The sequence below is a fragment of the Emydura macquarii genome, unplaced genomic scaffold (genome assembly GCF_026122565.2).
Source record: "Emydura macquarii macquarii isolate MOO-44397 ecotype Brisbane River unplaced genomic scaffold, CSIRO-AGI_Emac_v2 contig_3348, whole genome shotgun sequence".
Taxonomy (NCBI): domain Eukaryota; kingdom Metazoa; phylum Chordata; order Testudines; family Chelidae; genus Emydura; species Emydura macquarii.
Genome location: NW_027133485.1, coordinates 2,586,535 through 2,608,980, shown reverse-complemented (window position 1 = coordinate 2,608,980; position 22,446 = coordinate 2,586,535). Strand labels below are relative to the sequence as shown.

Here is a 22,446-nt window from a genome sequence, read left to right as displayed (position 1 = left end):
CCCAGTCACTGCTTCTGCTGCACTGGACGTCAGGCTCCCTGCTCGCCCGGCTGCACTGGCTGCACCGCTCAGCATCGCTGCCCTCACTGTTGCCCATGTTCTTGACGTTATTAATCCCTTTTCAGGGATGGTTCCCCTGACTGTATCCTTGCCCATTCGGCCTGTGCTCTCCGCTCAGCAGCGTCTCTTCCATCACAGCCCAGCCCAAGCGCCACCGTGTCCATCCTCTCATGATGGAACCATCGCCTCTCTGGGTCTTTCCACGGCCAGTCATTGTAGCACAGGCTCTATTATGCCCAGATAATATTGCGATGGGTACGGTAGGAAAACTTCTCTAACAGCAGCCCTGGGTGGTCATCTGTGGGGATTGAAGCCAGGAGCTCCGGAGTTAAGACCATTAGTCCTTAACTGGCTGAGCTAAAAGATCGGATCCTCCTTTATCTTGGAGACAGTAGAAAAGCCATATACCTCTGGTCCAGCCACTGGAGAGGGACAAAGGCACACGTGGCCAGTCTGTTGATGGATGGATGGATGGGTGGATGGAGGGATAAACAGACATATAAGCATGGGATGGGTGGGCTAGCTAGACAGACATACTCATGTGACTCCTTAGAATCTGGTTCCTAAACTCTGGGGGAATCCAGCTCCGACATGGAATCTCTCTCATTCTAGTGAAACCCTGATTCTAGCCCATTCAATTCTTCCCACCCTCCTTTCTGAGGCCATGTCTACGGCCGTACCAATGCCACGGTGCCACTGCAAGCTCTCTAAGGGAGCTGCTCTAAACCGATAGGAGAGAGCTCTCCCGTCAACATAATGAACCTACCTCCAACCAGCAGCAGTAGCTACGTTCGTGGGAAAAGCTCCCCCACCAACATCGCGCTGTCCACACCAGCCCCTATGTCATTGTAACGCGTGTCACTCAGGGGTGCGCTTTTTTCACATCCCTGAGCGAAATAAGTTATGCCAATGCACGTGGTAGCCTTTGTGGGCAGCATGCCATGCTGATGTGTCTCAGATGCCCTTGGCAGCAGGTGAAAGTGGGTGAGTAGCTGACCTCTGGCCCCTTTGCTGCAGGAATATTTGCAGAATAAAAGAGCTAAATTCTGCAGCTAAATTATTCACTAGAAATGATTTGCCCTGATCTGTGTGTAACAAGGCAAATACAGGCACTTGCACCAACTCCACCAGGGCTAATTTGCCTGAGCATCAGGATCAAAGGCTCCAAGTGATATTGCAATAATCAAGTACCTTGAAGTCTTTCCACAGCCCCATGTTTGGTCTATCTTTCTACAGCCACATACACTCAAGCAGGATATTTTCCCAAGATTAATGTAGGATATTTTGGCAGCAGCGTGGACCACCTCCCACCACTTCCAGCAATAAGGAGTGTAAATCACAGCTCTCCGCGCCGGTCCCACGGCTCCATCCATGTCCAGAGCCACGCCTCCGCGTGAAAGAGCCGCTGGAGTTTCGCAAGGTCGCCCTTTGCAGGATGGGAATGTCCATGCCCAGTGCGAGTCCTTTATTGTTTCATGCCCTGAAAGGTGCAGATCCAAGGCCCTGCTGGATGTTTCGTCCAGCTCTCCCTCCTCACCCGTGCAGGGCGCTGGGCGGAGCACATTTAAGGTTTTATCATTTAGCTGCTGCCAGAAAATAAACTGGAGCCCAGGGGGACAAACTAAAAAACCACACACACACACACACACACGTGTCCTTTTAAAGCAGCCCGCCAAGGGCTTCTTCCTCAACCGTTTTATATCCACCGACGTTAAACCATCAGCGAGGTGGTCGGTTTCCCCCGGTGGGTGAACAGGAGCTGTGTCACACCACGCTGGCACTGGAGTTCAGTGCGGAGCAGCCCTGGCATTCAGAGCTGATGAGCGACTAGTGACAGTCCTTGCAGCCCAGCGGGAAATGGGGAAGCTTACTTACTTTCTTGCCCTTTTTCCAGTTGAAAAAGCAGTTTTAAAAAAAAGTGTGAACGTGTGAGAAATGGGTTCTCACCCCCCAGCACACGCACACACACATCCTTATATTGTAACTTTTTTCCATTGGGGAAAAAAGGCGGATTTAAAAAAAAATACAACCCTGAAACTGGCAAACCAAAACACTGCAGTTTACAAAAGGCGAAACAACACAGATCTATCCATTGTGATTCGCTATGGAATTTCTTGCAGACAACTAACATTTTTCAACTGAAAATAACTTCAAACATTGTGTGTGTGGAAAATGTTGGCGTTCCAACCTGCTCTGCTCTGCAGAGGGATGGATGGACAGATGCACAAAGCTGGACTGATTTGTGACCAGAGAAAGGGGCTGTATTTCTCAATGAATATTATTCACAGTGAATAATTCAGCCAGTCCTAAAAGGCCCATCCTTTTACCTGTTTTGAAGAGGGTGAAGGCAGCTGGTTATGGGGAGGGGAAATGCAAAAGTCCCTTCTGTTTGGTTACATTGAGAGGGGAGTTTTTCAGAGGCGTTGGAGGCCCTTGCTAGTTCTATTGTTTCCTGAAATAACATTGTCAAAGGAGGCAGGGAGCAGTGCTTAAAAAGCCTGATAAATCAAAAGGAACAGAGCTGAGACGTAAATAAAGATCGAGACACCACATGGTCATTGGATAAAGCACTGGCCTGGGACTCAGGACAATCTGGGTTCAATTTCCAGCTCTGTCGCCGACCCCCGTGTCTCCTTCGACACGTCACTTGATCTCCCGGTGTCTTGGTTCCCCAGCAGTACGCTGGGGACAACAGTGCCTATTTAAACTAACTCTGGGGTGGGGACTGGCTCTCACCATGAATCTGTACAGGGCCTAGCACCACGGGGCCCTACCTCAGTCGGCGCGACTGGGATAGAAACAACAGTATTAAAACACGGAATGCACCGGCCTCCCGGCCCAGCCGGCAGGAGACGGGGGTGGGAACGCAACTGTGGTTGGCACTGGCTGGCAAGGAAATTAAGGGGCGCACCCGGCTCCACAGTCAATGCAGCTGCAGCCCTAGGAACGCCAGTCTGGACTGCGCCATTCAGAGGTCACACAGCCAGGGCATTTCAGGCCAGAAGGGACCATTATGATCAGCTAGCCCAGCGCCGGCCAGAGAACTGCTGCCTTAAACCACTGACTAGTGTCTGGGCACTGTCTTCAATCCAGATCAGCTCTTTGGTACTGAGCCAATCACTTCAGTGGATGGATCAGGGAAGGGCACGAGAGAGAAACCCAGTGGGTGGGAATCGCTGCAGGGAAGGAAAAGCAGAGGGAAGAAAGGAGAGAGACAGAGGAAGGAGGATAGGAAAGGAATAGAAACCAAGGGCAGAAATATTAGTGGCTCATTTTCGCCCAAAATAGGACTAGAACCCAGCAGCCATGACGCCCAGTCCACCCCACTCTAGCCACTAGACCCTACTTCCCTCCTGGAGCCGGGAACAGAATCTAGGATGTGCCCAACTCCAAGCGCCTCCTGCTCTAACCACTAAACCCCAAGCCCTGTAACATTCTGGGATTCTTCTAAGCAAATCCATGATCAAGGGGATCAGAATGAGACACACATTCCACATGTTTCTGTATGTGTTACTGATCCACCTGAATATGATACTTTGAGATCAAGGGTAGAAAACACCAAGTGCCCTCATTATTAGAGTGTCTGGTTGACAGTCCATTATACTGGACCATATCATCCTTTATAGACCAGTCCCATATAAGCTGAATACTTCTTGTACTTCCACCAACCTCAGTTGTTCAGAAATCATGAATAAGACCCCCAAAATCATGGGACTGGCTTAATAATCCTGGGACTGGGGGCTCTGTATTTGCCTTCTGGCCAGGGAACTTTTCAGGGTCACATCCTCCAGGCCTAGAAACTCACCACTGGTGTGTAAAGGAAAGCGGGGAGTCTCCTGAATCCCCTGAATCCATGAGCTGGGGCTTTAAAGAAAGCCCCAAACAGCACATGAACCGGTGATTTTAAAAAATTGAAACCAAGCATCAGTCGAACCCAAGCGAGAGGATGAGATGGAAACACCGGCCCTGCCCCAAACAGACACCGGCCGGTCTGCAGGAGCGTGCGCGTTACACGCAGCCAGCCAAACATCCCACTGCCCCCCGCACGCAGGCAAGTCCTCCACAGCAACAGCAGGGCAGGGGTTAAAGCTTCCCAGACTCAGTCCCTGCATGGAGCTGTGAACCCGAACCCGGGCACAGCTTTCCCCAACCAAGCCAGCCCCTGACCCCACAGGATGAGGCAACGGAGTGAAGGAAGGAGGGCGGGGGCTCTGGCAGGGCTCCTGTCCGGGGGTGAGCGGGGCTAATGCGGAGTCACGCCCCGCGATTTACTTCTGCCTGGACGGGAGCCGTCCTGTGCGAGGGAGGACTGCAGGGGAAGGCAGGAGAGCTGGGGCCAGCATGGAGCAGGATCCCGGGGCTCCCACAGCCTCAGTCCCTCAGATCTCTTGGAGTTTGCGCCTTCATTTACTGGGGCCTGGAACCAGTCAGAGGCTCTCCCCCGGCCGTGCAGAACTCCGCCAGCCTGGGCCGCAGCTCCTGCACTCAGCAGCTTCCGCTGGGTCCTGGCCCACAGCACCTCTGCTCCGCCTGACGCGGGCTCCCACACAGCTCTGCCCCTCCACCTCCAGCCTCAGCGATGCTCAGGCTCAACCCACAGCCCCCTGCTAGCCCACAGCTCCCCCCACAGCTCTGCCAGTGCCCCTCAGTCCAGACCCACAGCCCCTTGCTAGCCCAGCCCGGGCTCCCCCCACAGCTCTGCCGGTGCCCCTCAATCCCGACCCACATCTTCCTTTGCAATTCCATGAAAAAGCCCCTTGGCACCCTGCAGTTCTGAAGCTCCTGCCGGCCAACCCAGTCCCCCCCCAACCCCCTTGCTGCATGACCCAGCGCGGAGAACAGCTCGCATCTCCGCCAAGCAGAGGGGTGCCCAGAGAAACGTACCGTTTGCAGGGCTTACTTTGTGACGACAGAGGGGCCGGGGGGCTGGTGCCACTTTTTGCCATTCATCCCTGACGCAGCAGCCAGAGGTGCCAGGGCTCGGACCCAGCAGGCCTGCAGGTCCCGGGGCTCAGCCCTGGCACTAATTAAGCACTGACCGTTTATCTCGCTGAGCTGCCTGGATGCCTCCTGGGCGCCTCAGGGGGCTGCAGGAACCCAATCCGCCTCCTCCCGGCTGCTGGGCTGGCCTCGCAGGCCGGGGTCTCCCATGCAACAGGCTCTGCCGCGGTGCAGGCTCCTCGCGGCCGGAGCACAGCACAGCCCACACCCAGCAGGACCATGAGCCTTTGACTCCCACGCCCCGGCCCCAAAGAGGCATCCCACAATGCCCTGCAAACTCGGTCCAGACTGAGGCTTGCAGCCGGGCAGGGCACCCTGCACCATGCAGCCTGCTATGGCTGAGAGAGAGACAGCATGGGGGGCACCCCGTATTATGGGGGGGGGCAGCGTGCTAAGGCGTGTGCATGTTCCATGGCTGTGTACATGGGGTATGTTACTGCGGAGGGTGTGTTATGGGGGAGGGGTGTGCATGGGGCTCTGTGTGTGCGTGCCGGTTCCATGGCGGTGTGTGTGTGCGTACAGGGTATGTGTTGGGTTTGGGGCAGAGGCCCTAACGCCAGGCAGAGCCAGCCCGCTCTGCTATACCAGCCCTGCGGTCAGGAGCCCAGCTGGCCCGGGGAGCGGGCCAACAAGCAGCAAATCAGGTGGAGTGGAGACAATTTATAAAAAGAACCCAAGAAGCAGCAGGTTTTGGCCAGACGTGGGGCTGGGCCCAGTGCAGGGAACCACTGGTTTAAAGTGACCAGTTCACAACTATTTCAATCCGCTTTTAATCCAGACTCGGCTTCTCTTTCAAGTTGGGTGTGTGAGAGGTTTTCGTGTGCTTGTGTGTTTCCTGGCTGCCTGCCTATGTAACTTTGTGTGTGTGTGTGTGTGTGTCTGGGTTTTGGTGTGTGCCTGTGTGTGGGTGTGCATGCGCGCACCCGTCTGTATGTTTGTGCTTTCCTGCGGGGTTGTACATCTCGAGGCTGGAGTGTAAGTTTGTGCGTCTGTAGAGGGGATTGTGTGTGTATGCACACCACGTGTTGCCGTCCAGAGGCAGATTTTTATGCATGACTCGGCTGTGCATTATACCCTGCCTCAGTCGCTCTCGCTCCGTTTCTTTTCTACATATTGCTATTGTCATCTTTAATATCAGGCCTGGATGTGAGAAGCTGAAAGTTACCTCTTTTCCTGCCAGGTTAGATTGTTCGCCAGGAATGTTTATTATTCCCACACGTCAACTTTCCCCTCCATGGTCTGTGTCCAGGGGTCAGGCCTGGCAGCACATGAAAGTGAGGGGTATTCAATAATCTAAAGCCGTGGAGAGGTTTCCTCCGAGCTCCAACCACGGATAAGGCTTTATTGATGCCGCATTCCAGTCCCCATTTGTTTCCTATAAACAGCACGTGGTAATATTTAGTAGGTTTCAAACAAAGCTTTTTGCATATTCTCCCTTGTTCACAAGGAGCTACTTGTTAGCAGGCACTTTTCATTTACTTCATGCAATTTCTGATTTTTGCTCTCCCAGCGGTCTGGGCTGCTTTTGACCCAGACGCCCCAGAACATTACTCCACAACTTTATAATTCCCGTGCGGGGTGAGAGTGAGATTCCATAATCTGCTTTTCCACAGCCCGGCTCCCTCCCCGGAGGGGCTGGAGGAAGCTCGCTCGCTTTCTCCCTCTGATGAAGAAGGAAAAATGAATTGGAGCAAATCATCCATTGCAACATAACCTCCCTGTGGTTGCAGCGACGTCAATGGACCAGGAACCTTGGCACTCCAGCTGGGCCTACATTTATAGGGGACGTTTAGTCCAGTCTTGCTTCCCCCCAGCCTCCCACGTAGCCTGGGGTAGTCGCATTCCTTGACGAATCAAAAGGTTATCTTAGGAGAAGCTGGGCGCGTTTCAAGGCTGCTGATGTCGAGGAGGTTCTGGCTGGCAGGCCCCGGTTCTATTGCTACAGGCTGGGTTGGAGAGCACGTGACTCCCAGCTGCTCCAGTAAAAAAGCCACTTTATTGCAAAAGCCTGTTCTCTCTCCGGGCTGGCGGGATAGGACCTGGGATGGCTGTGACAAACTGGACTGGACTGGCTGTAGGAAAACGTGACAGTCCTGCCAGAAGAGGGTAGAAATGACCCACAGCCATTCTTCAGTGTCTCTTCCCCAGAGCAGAAATCACTGCTAATCACTCATTAGTACTCTGCCTTTCTCATCGGAGGGTCTCCGAGCGCTTTGTAAATGCTAATTCATTCTCACCACCACACCCGTGAGGACCACTACCTCGCTTCTACACGTGGGGAAACTGAGGCACAGACTGGGGCCGTGACTGGTTCAGTATCACACAGTGACGTGTGTAGCAGGGCTGGAAATAAAATCCACGAGTCCTGACTCTGTTCCTTGCTCTAACCACTAGACCCCATTCCTCTCCCAGTGGCAGGACTCACACCCAGCAGTCCTGACTCCCAGCCCCCACTCTAACCCCTCATCCACCCCTTTGAGGCCTGTTCTGCAGCTCCAGCTTCGACTCTGCAAAGTAAATAAAGGCAGCGGAGCTCAGGCTTCTAAGCCGGGTTAGTAGCAAGGAGGGACTAGGCGCAGCCATCGCTCAAAGGTGCCGCAGTCAACGCCTGCTCTGGGGCTGCTGTAAGGGGCCGGGACGCCCAGGGGTCACTGAGCAAGGACGGGCCAGGAAGGTGACAGGAGGGATTTTGGCATCCGCTCTTCCCACGTTAAAAGCTCCCCTGGCCAAGTCAGGCCAGAAGCCACCCCACCACCAGCTGTGTCCGTGGGAGAGCCGACTGGGCAGTGTGCTGTGACCAGAACCCCAGGGCCCTGACTCTGACCTCACTCGTACTGGTGTAAACCAGGAGTGAGTCTGCTGAAGCCGATGGGCTTAGAGCAGTGTAAATGAGATCAGAATCAGCTCCCCTGGGTGCTGTGGGACTCTTCTCCTCTCCCTTTATTCTCAGGCGCTTTCTCTCCTGTCTTTGCAAAACCCTGCCAGCTCCCAGTGGGGAGGTTCCCAGCAGCTGGCCTCTGCCAGATGTGTCCTGGGCTCATCCAACCCAGCCCTGCAGATCTCCTCCCCCTGCACGGCCCCCACACCACCTCTCTAATGCCAATCGCCCCATGGACAGTCTCGGCTCCCATCCCAATCCCTCGTACCTGAAGGACCCCCCTGCCCCGCCACATCCCATTTCACGTGGACTGAGCATGCTCAGTAACACTGCTGGAGCCAGCCGCCCCCATCAGCAGGCATAGGCCATCTGCAGAACCCCCATGACAGGCACACGCGTGAATTCAGTGTGCATGCGGCCTGGCTCTTGATGATGCTCCAGAGACCCACAGCTGCTGCTAGTCCGTCTTCGGAGAAAGCTGCGACCAGGCCGCTGTAGGCCCAAAGCCAGGAGTTGCGAGTATGTTGGCCGTAACGCAGTGAGTGGGATGCTAATTCACCCTAAACAGGGGAAACAACTCCCTCCTGTACCTGGCATGTCCTCCGCTCGCACCACCGGGGCACATTGCTGCTGCTGGGATTCCTTGGCTCGCAGAAATACAGCCAGGATGGCTCAGCTGTTCCCGCGATTGGCACAGTACCTGCCTGGGTCCCAGATTCCCTTAGCGATGGCACTACGGATGCAGGCACTGTTATTACCGCAGCACCAGCACTTTTCACACTAACATTCAGCCTTTCGCTTTTTTCTGCTTAGAGCTCTCCCGGGAACGTCCTTGGCATTGCAGCCGGCCCCCTCAGCAGACAGATTAAATAGAAAAGGTTTTGGCTTGTTTTAATAGCTGTTGGCTCAAAACACAAACACTTTACAGACTCCAAGGCTGGCCCAGCGTTTGCACGTGTCGAGGGGATTTTGTCCAGAGCTCTGCAGCTTGCAGTTGCTTAACAAGGCAATGGCCATCATACCAAGTGCTGACAAGCAGCATGGCCTAGTGGCTAGGGCACTGGACAGGGAGATGACAGTTCCAGTTCCGCTGCAAGATCTTCAACAAGTCTCTGGAGCTGTTCTCCCACACTCTGTCTGGTCTAATTAGACCAAGCTCATCAGGGCAGAGATTGCCACTTCCTACAGGTCTGGCTCTGGAAGCCTCTGTCTGCTGGTCTAACAACATTTACTCTAGCCCCCCGAGCCAGGTTTGACTGATCGCTTTTCCCACCATGCCAGCTAGTGCACTGCCAGCTTTTACATTCTGCGTAAAATACCCTGTCTGACTTCGGATCTGATTACTAGCGGCCGCCCCGAATCCCATTACGACAGCAGACTCTGCTGACCAGCCCAAAACAGAACTGTGAGTGGACCTAGACTTTTCTCCCTGGGGAGTGAAGATTTTTGTGGTGTCACCAAACTGACTCTTCAAAAGAACTCCATAACTACCAAGACCTGCAACCCTGGGACAGAACTGGGTTAGCTCAGAGATGGTGGCTGGGCTAGCTACAGCCGCAGCACAGACGTGCTGTCAATGCCCTCTGCTGGCCGAGATATTCAGCAAGAGTTCTGAGCAGGAAAAGCACACTTCAAGCTAGCAAGGGGTACAACGGAGAGGGAGAGATCTCAACAGGTGCCTTTCACGCTGTTCGGCTGAAACGGCCACAAAGCAAAGATGAGGAGGTCTTAGCACTTAAAAGAGAGGGAGTGAGAGAGTTCAGACTCTCTCCTGCATGAGATGAACCGCATCTACAACAAACCCTACCTCTGCCGGGATGCCTACAAACTCCTCCCTCTGGAATTGCTCAGACAAGTGGTGAGCTGTGACTCCTGCCCCGCTTTATTCACCGTGCACTCTCATTCTCCCAATGCACCCTCTCCACAAGCGTCGGGTCCGTCCTGCCTGAGTTCTTTGGGGCAGGGACCGTCTGTTACTTGTCTGAGCTGGGCCTGCCACAATAGAGCCCGGCTCCTACACAATCCTGTCATTATGGGGGCACCAGGCCCAGCCCCATGGTTAGGGACACACAGAGCTTTACACTTAACTCTAAGCAGTAACCACCGGGGTATAACACGCACTGGAATTCACGTCTAGGGAAGAAATCTTTCCCCAGAAAAAAGTAAGTGCTGGCCTGAGCGTGACGGACAATGCAATTTGCTCATCACCAGGACCAGAAACAATTCGGAGCTGGCATTCTACTAAGCTCTGGAGGGAGTGTCACAGCTTAGTCACCGGGGGAAATGGACCAGAATAGCTCTCCCAGAATAGCTGCCCCTGTGGACACACATTCTGAAGTCATTAGTGGACTCTGTGAGAACACCCATTACTCCAAAATAAAGTGACATTTTAGTCCCGAACAGAGTGAGCTACTCTGCAATAGCTAGTCCAGTCCATCTTCCCATGTAGACAAGCCCTCGGTAATTCAAGCTCATGACAGGCTGGCTCCACTCTGGTATAAATCATTAGCAATTTCTACTCTCTCTCTACCAGAGCACAAACCCCAGCTTAACACCCATACATCATCTCCCAGGGCCAATTTAACCTCAGGATCCAGCTCTGAAAACCCTTAGCTCTGCCCGCTGTGGCAGGAGGTGAGAAAATGCTTTTTTCCCCTTTCAACAACTCAGCAAACTAACCCGGGGGACGTTTTCCTTTTCCTGGTTCTAGCAGCTCTCTGCTACTTCCCCACCTGCCAAGGCCATTCAGCAGGAGGCTGCCATGGCCTCCCTCCGCCAGGCTAAGGGGCTCACTCAGCTTTTCTAATCTACAGGGGAAACATACTTGAAAACTGGCATTTGGTGATGTTTGAATTGGATTCAGTCCCATGGGCAGCTGAAAGCAAAGGAGAGCTCCAGTGCTGTAAGAAGTGTTATGGCTACAATAGAAGCAGGCCATTCAAGCTTGCACACAGGGCGTTGTAATCTTAACACAAAGTGCCGTAATGGAGATCGGATCTGGCTATTCTTTGTGTGAAATGGGTGGGTGGGTTTGTTTTTTTGCAGGGAGCCAGCTGGCAAAGGAAGTCAGACTCTGGGCCTCTGGGGAGGCAGATTTGAGTCCCAGCTTTGAAGTATGGAGGAATCAGCTTGGAAACGTTGGCGTAGGCCCCAGGGCATCATGGAATCAAAGTCTGGCTCAGGAGAACGGGAATAGCTGGGGAACAAAATGCAAAGGCTGAGTCCTTTGGGGAGTAGAAGAGCTGGGGGGCTGCACTGAGAGGCATGAGAATTGGACTGGGTGGGGCACAAGATGTGGTCTCAAATATTCTACAATGATCTGAACATTTTACCTCAATTTTGATTTTGAAGGTAGCTACTGTCACACGATTTAAACTACGCCGGTTCTAGTGAAGGCCTAGCGTTCAGACTTTTATAGTCATTATCAGGTGAAATACAATTTTAATAACGATTTAAGAGTTTAAGGTCAGGGATTTACTTCCCATTGGCTCTTTAGTGCAGGGATTGTGTGTGGATAGTGATATTGCATCAGGGTTGCTACCTAGTACAAACAAACAGCTTTAAAGGATCTCCTCCTATGCACTGCTGCCGGTCAGGACCGAAATGCACTGGCAGAGCTGTATGGGAGCTCAGCTCAGGGCTACCAGCACGTGGGAGAAGGTGAGGATTGAGGTTCATTAGCAGAAAGAAGCTTGTATGGCACTGGGGTCCGCATCGCCCAGAGCTACTGGCTGTCACACAAGGTTCCTAGGCGGCCATTACAGAAAAGTGCAAGTTGAGATTTCTCTCTCAAGCTCTTTTTCTTTGTAGCTGCCGCGGTGATGGTGAATGAGGGATTTCTGCACCATGTCCCCCCGAGGCCATTCTTCCCATGCAAAATGGCTCCTGCCACTCTGCAGCTTGTCACCCGTGTGACACTAATGTACTATCCGTATTTGGACACATCGACACAGCCACGAGAACGCATGCTGAGACTGCCTCTGTGACCCCCGCCGGGCACATGTGCGCCATGGTTTCCATGGCCACCTTGTTACAGTTCGGCACTAATCTTTTCCAGCAATGAATCCTTCGCACAAATCCTACCTGATGAAGTATTTCAGACGAGATTTCCGACAGGGGCAAAGACTCAGCTGAGAAGAAGTGTCCATGCTGAGAAGGGGGGAAGGGTAAGCTTTTTTTAAACAGAGTATATGCAAAGTGAATTTGACAAACTGCTCAAAAGCAGAATTTGGATCCCTTGGTCACTGGGTATCTATTCCTGTTAAACCTGACAGCATTTTGCCCCTGCCAACCACAAACGCTGCTTTGGTTCAATCCCTTGCAAATCTCACGCATTTATAGACCCTCATTGGGAAAGAAATACAGGCCACTCCAGAGCAAATGAAAGTGTCTTCGATTTTTAGGCTAGTTCCTCTCGTAATCATTTACAGTGTACAACATTACTCAGTTAGCTACATCATCATCCCTGCAGCCTTCAGACTATCATCGTTGAGTTAGAAAGTGCATCACAACCTGCCTTCTGCTGCCTTTCAGGACCTGTGGCTCTGGGCACCCATTCACTCATCTCAGCCTTCTCTCCCCATTCCTCACATTGTGTCATTTAGTGTGGGAAAAAGTTTTCTGCATTGTTTCCAGGTGAAGTTACCTTCATTTTAGTTCAGCACATTCTATTTTGGCCATAAGCGTAGGAGCATATTGTAGGCAATACAGGAAGCAAAGCACTGAGCAGAGATAAAGTATCAAAGAGGTTGAACCAGGAATGAAGTTAAGCTGTTTAGTGCAGCAAATAGTCATGGTACACCTCCAGCCGGTACGCCTGGCATTTCTTTAGAGACCGAACAGACAGAGGCGGCGGGGGGGGGGGGGGGGGGCGGTAAGGACCAGATTATCTCCTTGCAGTATGACCAATGAATCTCACGATGGATCATATTTTCCTAGCATAAATTTCCAGCACATAGCAGCCGCTTGTGAAGTTAGTGACTGTTTTGCACACATGGGCCCAGGCACATGGAGTGTGTATTGGAGAGGGTGACTGTGCCAGAATGCCAGTTCTTGAATGTGTAAAAACAGAGGTTGTGCCATGCTCCTAATGGATCCGATGCCTTGCTGGGTCACACACACAAAAGCTTCTCCAAGCTACCATCCTTCTGAGCAAGAATTACTACACAGGCTTCCTTCAAGATAGCCAATCGTTACTGTTTCTCAATTGCCCATGGCTGAAATCCCTTCCCACCATACACACACAGCACTTCTATCACCTTGCCACCCCTAAGAAAGCCCGTTCCCCACACCTTACAGAAAGGATCAGGAGACCACTGACAAATCATCACTGGAATTTTTTTTTAATGTAATGGCTTTAAAATGCAGCCTTAAAATGGTTTACAAGGACCAATAAAGGGGAAAATGAGCGATCCTTACACAGCCTTGGAACACCAGAACACGTTGCAGTGCACACCCACTACACATTAACCATCAGCTCTGTCAATGCAACTCTTAAGTTTCATTTTAAATATAGACTCTTACTGCTTCCTTACGGGAGAATTGCAAAACTCCTTTTTGAGCATTCAACTCCTGTAGCTATCGGAATTCATTTGGGTGAGACAGGAATTCCAGAATGGGTGACATTCCTTACAGCTCTGTGTTCAGAACAGGAACTTGGATCCCAGAGAGAGATATAAATAAGACAGTAGATGGACAACACAAGAGCATTCACAATCTAGACAGTTCCATTTCAAACCCTTCTGCAACCCACTCCCTGACTGGGTGAAATGAATTTGGTGACTGTAGTTCACTTCATAACCATAACCTACTTTCCACCCCAGGAATCAAGTGTAAGAGTCAGGATTTGCTCAGAGTTGCAACTGCAAGGTAAATTGTGACTCAGATAAGGGGAGCCTTTCAGGGTCGCAGAAGTACACAGCGACGTGACTGAAGGGCATTTCAGGCTAGTGAAAGGTGACAGATCTGTAGCCTCTATCCCCAAAACAGACACAGCAGAGGTGGCAACACCTCAAGCTTCACTCACCCCATCTTTCAGTGTATCACATCTTCAACTTGGAGACACGCCCCAACTATGGATGAAAGGGGACTTGAGTCTGCACAGTCGAGTCCATGACTTCCTTGCTAGGGCTGACATTAAGGTAGTCATACACAACTGGTGTCCCAGAGGGGTTCATTCTGAAAACGCCGGCTACAATTTGTCTCTTTCAGCTTTGCACTTAAATGCTTTTTATCCTCCAAGCACCTTGCAATGTTCAACTGAATTTACCCTTTGAATAAAGTGTCAAAAGGAGTGAATTTTCCAGCCTCTTGGTTTATTTTAGACCCATAACACTACTTCAATGCATTCAGTTATTCTAAACAAGAGCGGATGATATACATTGCTGTATTTTACCATATAAAATAATGTGGAAACTTCTATTTTAATCTAACTATGCACATCAGAAACCACCAAAGCCTCATTTCACACTGTACAATATTTATACATTACAGGGGAGAAACAGAATTACATTGGCTGAAATGCATTTAGTACTTTGTAATGTTTAGATTTCATATCTAGATATTGTCAGAGAATGGAAATAAAATCCAGGCTGTACACACTATGAAATGTTGAATGCATTTCAGCCACTAGCGTTTATTTTTTTCCATTAAAAATATTAAGTGCATTATAATGCAATTTACCGGTCCCCCTATCAACCTTATCACATAACAGAGTCAGACCACCATGGCACAAGATACCCAGATGAAGACTGTTCTATAGCACCTGCTCTCAGAAAAATTGTTGCAGGAGAAAAAATTAAAATTCTTGCCTCCAGAAAGGAGGAGGATCCAGGTAATTTGAATCTCTTGAAATGCTGGGTAGGCTCTTCATCTTTCATACCATTCTCCTCTGAAGGAAGGCACCTAGCCTTCCCTGGCTAATCCTTAAGGTAATGATGAGGTTTGAATTTTATGTGAATTTAACTATTAAACTTCGAATTAGTTAGGAGTTGTTTGCTCTGAGTAAAAACAATGAGATCAGTTTAGTGTCTTTGGAGAACAGTATTTAACGACAAACCCTTCAGTACCAATTACCGATAGCAAGTTAACCACGGCTATTTCTTCAGCAAAGACTGGAAATGTTCTTAGGACTAGTGCAAAAGTGAGAGCCTCAGTGTTCAAATACGGCAATTGAAATTCTGTTCTGCTAAATGAACTAAGAGCCTGATGCGGCTGACCCTTAAATACACTACTGACAAACCAGAACTTTGCTCTGCCACCAAATCCCTCTCACCCAAAGAGCGCCATTATCCCAAATGGAAGCAGACCATTTGCACTGAAAAGCCTCCATGTTTTATTCTGGATAAAAAGGGCTGGTCTGAGGTGCATTGCCATCGCTTTTTCACTCAAGGAGGCTATTGCAGAGTTTTTAAAGAGACAGCGTGCCCTCAGTAAGAAGAGGCACAGCTGGAAATAATGAGACCTGGTGTGTGCTCCATTGGGCCCCCCCATTCCTTTCACTTCATATGCATCCTTTGCTGCTACATACAGTGTTTTAAGCCAGTCAGTCACATGCTTCACCCCCTCCATCTGCAAACACAGCTCTCAGAAGCATCAGTGGGAGCAATGCATGTGTCTCAAGAAGAAAACAGCTCCTGTGGTGGGTTCTCTTTGTGCTCAGTCTCCAATTTTGGTTATAAAACTCAGTCCCATATTTGAACCGCCTGGAGATCTTTTAGAGTTTAAGGAGCAAACTTTGCACACAGCCAAATATCCAACTAAAAACTGAATGTAAAAAGAGTCTCTGTGGGTCATATGAAAAAGTTATCCACCCTATGAACATTTTTAGAATGAACTGATGGGATAAGTAGAGTAACCCAGAGAGTTGTCTTCTATGCAAAATGGAAATATAACAACTTAAACAGTCAGTGAGTCCTTAGGAGTTGGAATTTAAAGGAGGCACTAAATCCCTATGAATCCGTGACAAGAGATACAGGCCACAGCCGCTGGTCCCTCCAGTCCCTTGTGGAGATTGCGCTATGACTCACTCCTCTCCAGCCGGGAGATTGTCTTCGATCCGCCTGACAAATTTCATCCTTATTTCTGTGACGCCATCTCCTTTCAATGTATCCTGGACAAATTTCACATCCACGGCCATCTGAACCTGGGGGACGGAGGAGAAGGAAAACCAAAAGGCAAGTTGCTATAAAGTTAACAGGGAAGCTGTTAGTTTAATTGTTCACCCCTTAAGATAGTGCATCCAGGACACAGGACAGAACATATCAGCTGGGGTCCTAGGAAGGGCACTGATTACTGTATCAAAGGTCACTGGCTTGTCCCCCCCATGCCAGAGGCAGTCAGATACTATGGTGACGGGGCCATATCGTTCCTTAGACAGAACGCCCAACAAGAACAGTGGTTGGGATTCCCTTCAGAACTTTGCATTGCTTCTAAAAAACAGAGTTCAGCTAACCCTAATCCCCAGGGCCTCTGCACACACTCCCCGCTAGGAATCAAGGCATCGAGGTAGAGACACAGCACAGACTTCCCTTTAGACAATACCAGCCAACTGGCTCCTCCATCTCTACTTCACTTTTGACAGATTCACAGCAAGAGAAGACATGAAGACTACAAACTTGCACAAGGGGGTTGAAATATCTGCAGAAGACTCCATATTTTCATTTCCAGCCAAGACCTCCACAACTCCACCACCCCTCCTGGGAGAGAAGTGAAGCCTCACCATTTCCAGGGCTCCTCGCAGCACCCCACACAAGAGGTTGGAGTAAATAAGAGATGAGTGGTTATCGGGCAGCTCCACAAAGTCCACCAGAGGGTTATTTTCCAGGACGAGGGAGAACTCATCGCCGGCTGGGCTCCAATTGGTGATGTTCGGAGTGACGCCCAGATACATTTTAAATGCCACCTATTGAGTTACATGGAGCACAGACAAGCAAGTGACCCAAATGGTAACATTTCCCCTTCAATGCTGTTCATCAAAGAGTCCTAAAGAGCTTTGGGAATATTTACTAAAGAAATTCAGTCCTCAACTCCCATTGAAAGGTAACAGGAGTCAGGCACCTGACTTCCTTAGATGCTTTAGAAAATCCAACCCCAAGCCTCATGCCAGGCCTGTGAATAGGTTAATTTTATCCACTTCTTATGGTGGGGGGTGGACTCAGGTGTGGGGAAAGGATTGAGGGACGCAATAAAGAAATCCAAGAGCACTATTTGAATCAGATTTTGCCTGTTTTGAAGCAGTTTCCATTTCCTTAGGTTACTTTCTCCCCGTGTTCAGGAAACTCTAGGTTGGATACAAAATGTCTTCAAACCAGCGTTAATAAATGCTTGCAAGGCTGTACTTGGATGATTACCTTTGCAATTACATCTGCAGTTTCTCGGAAATCATGGCATCTTCCTACACTGGACCGGGCCAGAAAATCTTCTATTAGCCGAACTCCTATGTTGTAGCCCCTGTCAATGCACCAAACAACAGCAAGCTATAGAATCCTAACAGCACAGCTCAGTTTCAGGAAGATGTTCTAAATCTATGCAATAATGTTGTTCTCTGAAATTAAACATGTACGGAAATACCAGAGGAGGGGAAAATATTTTGTTTCAAATTATGAAAAAACCACAAGTGAATAGTGTTCAGTCTGGCAGTTAGGTTGGGTGCAGGAAATAAGAAACAGCAGCTTACGCAGTTCTAATACAAACTTTCAGTTCCCAAAGGACTCAAACGCCTCCATGTTCACTTACATTTTGTCAAGCTGTTTGTTGACATCTTCGTCGTTCTCATAATCCTTACACAGCTGAGTGACCAAAGCTCCGTACGTCAGAGTGAAGAGCTCCGAGCTCTAAACAGATTCAAAAGGCATTTACCATCAGTTGGGCAGAAATATCCCTGGACACTTTGGGGTTTTGTTCCCACCATTACTTTGGTTGGCCTGGAGATGGGGCCAGAAAGCTTTGGTCTCAAAGGAATCAGTTGCTGAACCAACTATGTAGAAGTCCCAGATTTCATATTTTAGGGAAACAATCTCGTTGGAACACAGTAAACTTTAGTATATTTTAAAACACTTAAGGTACTGCTCAAAGGTGACAAGTTGACAATTCCAGAGACAGAAATCCTCCATCTCCAGAACATGAACAACATGGGCAAAGGCAAAGCACATTCCCCTTCTCCCCACCCAGTACACACCCCACTAATATGTCCCAGCTGTGACCTGAAGGAGCCATTTATAGGGCTGTTTAGCCTGCATTGTCATTCAATCCTTAGCCTCTGTTGGACTGCCAATTAGTGTCTCTAGATCATAATCAGCACACCCCAGTAAGATCTGGTGTGAAACCTCCAAGTCATTTCCTACAGGTCACTAAATAACCACTAGGACTGCAACAATTTACAACTACTAGCAATCTGAGCTAGATTTGGACTGGTGATCTAGAAGAGATACTGTACATAGCCCATAAAAGCCCTCAATCTCTGTAATCCATGTTTTATCTATGTCAGATGTTTGCACTCTATTTCTCAGACTCCACATGTAGTTCCTTTCATTAGAACATAAAACACCCCTCATTCACAAACTAATTTTTGTTTGTTTTCGGCCAGTATGATAGTTACAACCCAACCCCCAAAGGTAATTTGTCCACAGAGCATAATTTAGCACAAAAGGCTACATCCGCTCATAAAGACCAGGCCTGGAACAGCAGGGACTATGTCAGGTCAGGACTCAAGTTCATTGGTAGATCATTCTATGCAATGCATCTGCACTCCCTATGCCCAACGATAAACAAGATTCCCCCCCCCCCCCCCATAAGTGCCAGATTCATATAGAAGATGAATAAAAGAGCAGATGCTTTCTCATAGCTGCTACCACTACCATTTCCTGAGCCTGAAATGATCAAGTGTTTTCTCAATAATCTCATTAATCAGAACAGCAATTACAAATTCATTCTCTCCTAAGCAGCTGAAAAACAAAGGCAAAGAATCTACACCCAAGTTAGTTTTTTAGATTATCTGAAATAAATGTAATTACTCAAGAAGTCATGTTCCAAAGGGGTAGCTGTGTTAGTCTGTACACAGCAAAAACAATGAGAGTCCTGTAGCACCTTAAAGACTAACACATTTCTGCAGGCATAAGATTTCATGGGCTGCAACCCACTTCGTCAGATGCAACTGATGAAGTGGGTTGCAGCCCACGAAAGCTTACACCCGCAGAAATCTGTTAGTCTTTAAGGTGCTACAGGACTCTCATTGTTTCAAAGAGTCATGTTATTTTTAATATTTAAGGCTTTTGATTTCATTTTTTGCAGCAGTTAGAAACATCATGGAAAGTCTAATCTCAGATTATGAAACCTATCACCTACCATGAGATGCATAGATGCAGAAGGTGAAATGAATGGCAAATACCAATACTACAGAATGAAAGCAGCAGGCAAGCAGAAAGGAAGGGAAAAGAGACAACATCAGAGTTAAGTAAGACACACTGATCACACCACATTCTGAACAAGTTCACGCACAGCCAAGTCTGAAATACAGGAAGGAATCACTCCCAACATTCAATGAGCAGATCTTGGATTTGTTAGAAGTTATAGAGTATTCTGTCCTATCATTAAGATCTAGTGTTAATTAACATGCTCAACAATTGGAGAGAATACACATCTAGGGTCTCATGTTTGGCTAAGACAGAATCAGCAAAACCAGTAGGAAAGCCCCTAGAATTACAGTTTTAGAGATCTAGCGTTTATTCTCTGTTTAGCATTTACAATGCTAAATTCATCACTGAAAATCAAAAAAGAAGATCCTCTCAGTTTACTGTACATTACTCAAAAATGACAAGACAGAAGGCTCCTTTAACTCAACAGGTATAGTCAGGAACCTGGAAAATAATTTAACAAACATGTCAAAAAGGTTAAATTATTGTTAAGGAATCAAGTCATTTTAGTGAAGTCACATGCCTGGCAGCTGGACAGAGCAGTGTGTGAACAGATGGAGAAAATCCAGCTGTTACCAGTCCAAGGTGTTTTAATTAACTGCATCATGTCATCAAGCTTTAATTTACTGTTATCAATCTGAAAGAAGTGTATAAAAGGAGCAGGCAGTTGAAAGGAAGAATTTGGCCAGAGAATCCTATTTGGTAATGTTCATATGTTACAATCAATGCACCTACACAATTTTAAAAATACCTCACATCGCAGAGTTCTGACTGGTAGATCAATTCTTGGTTTTTAAGTAATTTGACAGAATCCAATTGCTTAGAAGCTTTATGATATTCTGTATTTCATTCTCATTTATATATGAAAGCATGGCAAAATAATCATTCATCCACGTTACTTGGCTGCTTGTACAATTTTCAGTACCGTTAACAAGAGTGTTTGAATACTAATTAAATAGACCCAATGCCCTACCCACTTGAGTAAAGCCCTGTCCACACAAGAAAAATGGAGTCAGTGGCTGACAATGGGGGTGTTTCAACTACTACTGAGTACAGACAAAGCAAATCCAGCATCTGCACCCATGGGAGAACCCTGCAAGCTGCCACAGATACTCACCCTAGCATAGAAAAAGCCAAGGAGGGAGAAAATAAAACTAATGGATGAAGTTTTATTTAAGTCAACAGGCCACATTCCCTTGCGACTTAAGGGAGTTATTACATCAAGGATGGAAGAGCGTGGCTCCATTTATCATAGTGCTGAAATGTAAGCGCTACACCTTTGTTCCTCATATCTTTTGCACTCCAAGGCTTATCTGGAGTGATAACACGGAGTAAGAATATAGACAGGTAAAACACAAACGTGGCAGAAACTTGTCCGAACAGCAACGTGTGGTATGTGCAGTACAGTCATTTCTATCAACATAAACCTTCCTGCGCTTAATCGAAGGAAGTCAGGCTCTTGCAGCACTATTACACTCAGCATTACTTCAGCTCCTTAAACTGTGGGTGTTGCTCTAAGAATGAGGAACAGGATTGTTTAAGACTGATAACGCCACACATAAAGGCTAGCACAAGACCCCAGTATATTGCACTGGCAGGACATCCACCCCTGCCAGATGATGCCAAGTTGCTAACACAGCAGCAGCCTCAAAGCTCCGTGGGGTGTGTGTCGGGGAGACGCTGCAGGGATGGGGGGTAGGATATTTAAGCTATCACCCATGTAAAGTTATGCGAGCTACTCACCAGCCCCAAGCAGATACAGGTCACTTCTGTGGGGAGCGGCCCTCCGGGGCTTTTCCCGGGGAAAGGGGCGTAGGAGCCTGGGTCGTGTCCGGGGGCTCGTCGGCAAACAGGGCGCCCCGAGCTCACCCCACGACCCTGTCCCCGCCAGGCAGCGGGGGGGCGGCAGGAGCGAGCTGTGCCCGGCAGGATGAGCCGGGCTCCCGCCAGCCGCTGCCGGGCAGTGGGCAGCGGGGCCGGTCCGAGCGCAGCGCGGGCCCTTCCCCGCACACAACCCGCGACAGCCAGCGACCGGGGCAGGGGCGCAGAGGGCCCGGAGCCCTCGGGGCGCTGAGCCACGGCTGGCGGTGAGCGAGCTGCCCGAGCGCCGGCTGCCGCGGGACGGAGCGGGGCTCCCCGCCTCGCAACGGCTGGAAACCGCCAGCAGCCGGCCCGGGCCGCGGCTCCCCGGTCCCGCCCCCCCACACCGCCTCTCCCCTCCCCCGCCCAGCCCCCCTCCGCCAGCCTCCACCGACCCCCCCAGGCTCCCCGGTCCCCCGCCCCGCCCCGCCCCCAGGCACCCCCCCAGCCCGGCCGCTCCCGCCCCCGGTTACCATTTTCTTGCTCTCGGTGCCCCGGCCGGCCTGGCGCGACATCCTGCCGCAGGCGCTGCGTGTGGGCCCGGCCCGGTCTGCTCCGGCCCAGCTCAGTCACTAACGGCGCTCGCTCGCTCTCTTCCGCCCGCCCGGGGCGCCGCAGACCTAGGGGGCGGGGCAGGGGCGCGGGGCACGACGGGAGTTGGAGTCCTCTCGGTTCGGAGCCGCCGCGAGCCCAGCGCGGCCGCTCTCCGCCCGGAAAACTGCCACCCCCACAATGCACCGCGCGCCTCCCCTCCCCCCCGCCGGAAGCATGCCGGGAACGAGAGGCGGTGGGGAGGAAAAACGTACCACTCCCAGCATGCCTCGGGAGAACAACAGGGCCGGCAGCCGCAGGCACTACAACTCCCAGCGTGCCCTGGGCGGGCTCAGGGTGCAAGGACTACCATCCCCAGCATGCCATGGGGAGGGGGGGCGGTGAGGTGAGCAAATCGGGGGCGCGTGCGGTCCCTGCAGTGCGGCTCGCGGGCCGTGGGGCGGCGCGCGGCCCTGCACGGAGCCGGCCTGGCTCGTGGGTGCGCGCGGGCCGGGGGAGGCCGGGCGGGCGCTGCGGGCTGCTGCCCACGGGCCGGGTTAGCGCCCTGGGCAATGCCAGGCGGCGCCCCGCGGCAGAGGAGCGGGACCTGGGGCACGCCTGGCAGCGACCCCCGGGGCCCCTCTCTGCTCCGGCCGGCTCGCCAGGGAGCTGCCCGCCGGGGTCCCTGCCTGGCCCCTGGCCCGG

The 22,446-nt window shown here is 50.4% G+C and overlaps 1 protein-coding gene across 1 annotated transcript; it reads right to left on the bottom strand.

Annotated features, from left to right (window-relative positions):
- Nucleotides 1–14,232: 14,232 nt before the first annotated feature.
- Nucleotides 14,233–21,891, bottom strand: TRAPPC3 (trafficking protein particle complex subunit 3). The gene is made up of 5 exons (XM_067533745.1): nt 21,684–21,891; nt 17,675–17,772; nt 17,290–17,389; nt 16,659–16,841; nt 14,233–16,082 (listed from the first exon to the last, which is right to left on the bottom strand). The coding sequence occupies exons 1-5, from the start codon at nt 21,723–21,725 to the stop codon at nt 15,963–15,965; spliced, it is 543 nt and encodes a 180-aa protein (XP_067389846.1). The 5' UTR covers nt 21,726–21,891; the 3' UTR covers nt 14,233–15,962.
- Nucleotides 21,892–22,446: the final 555 nt, after the last annotated feature.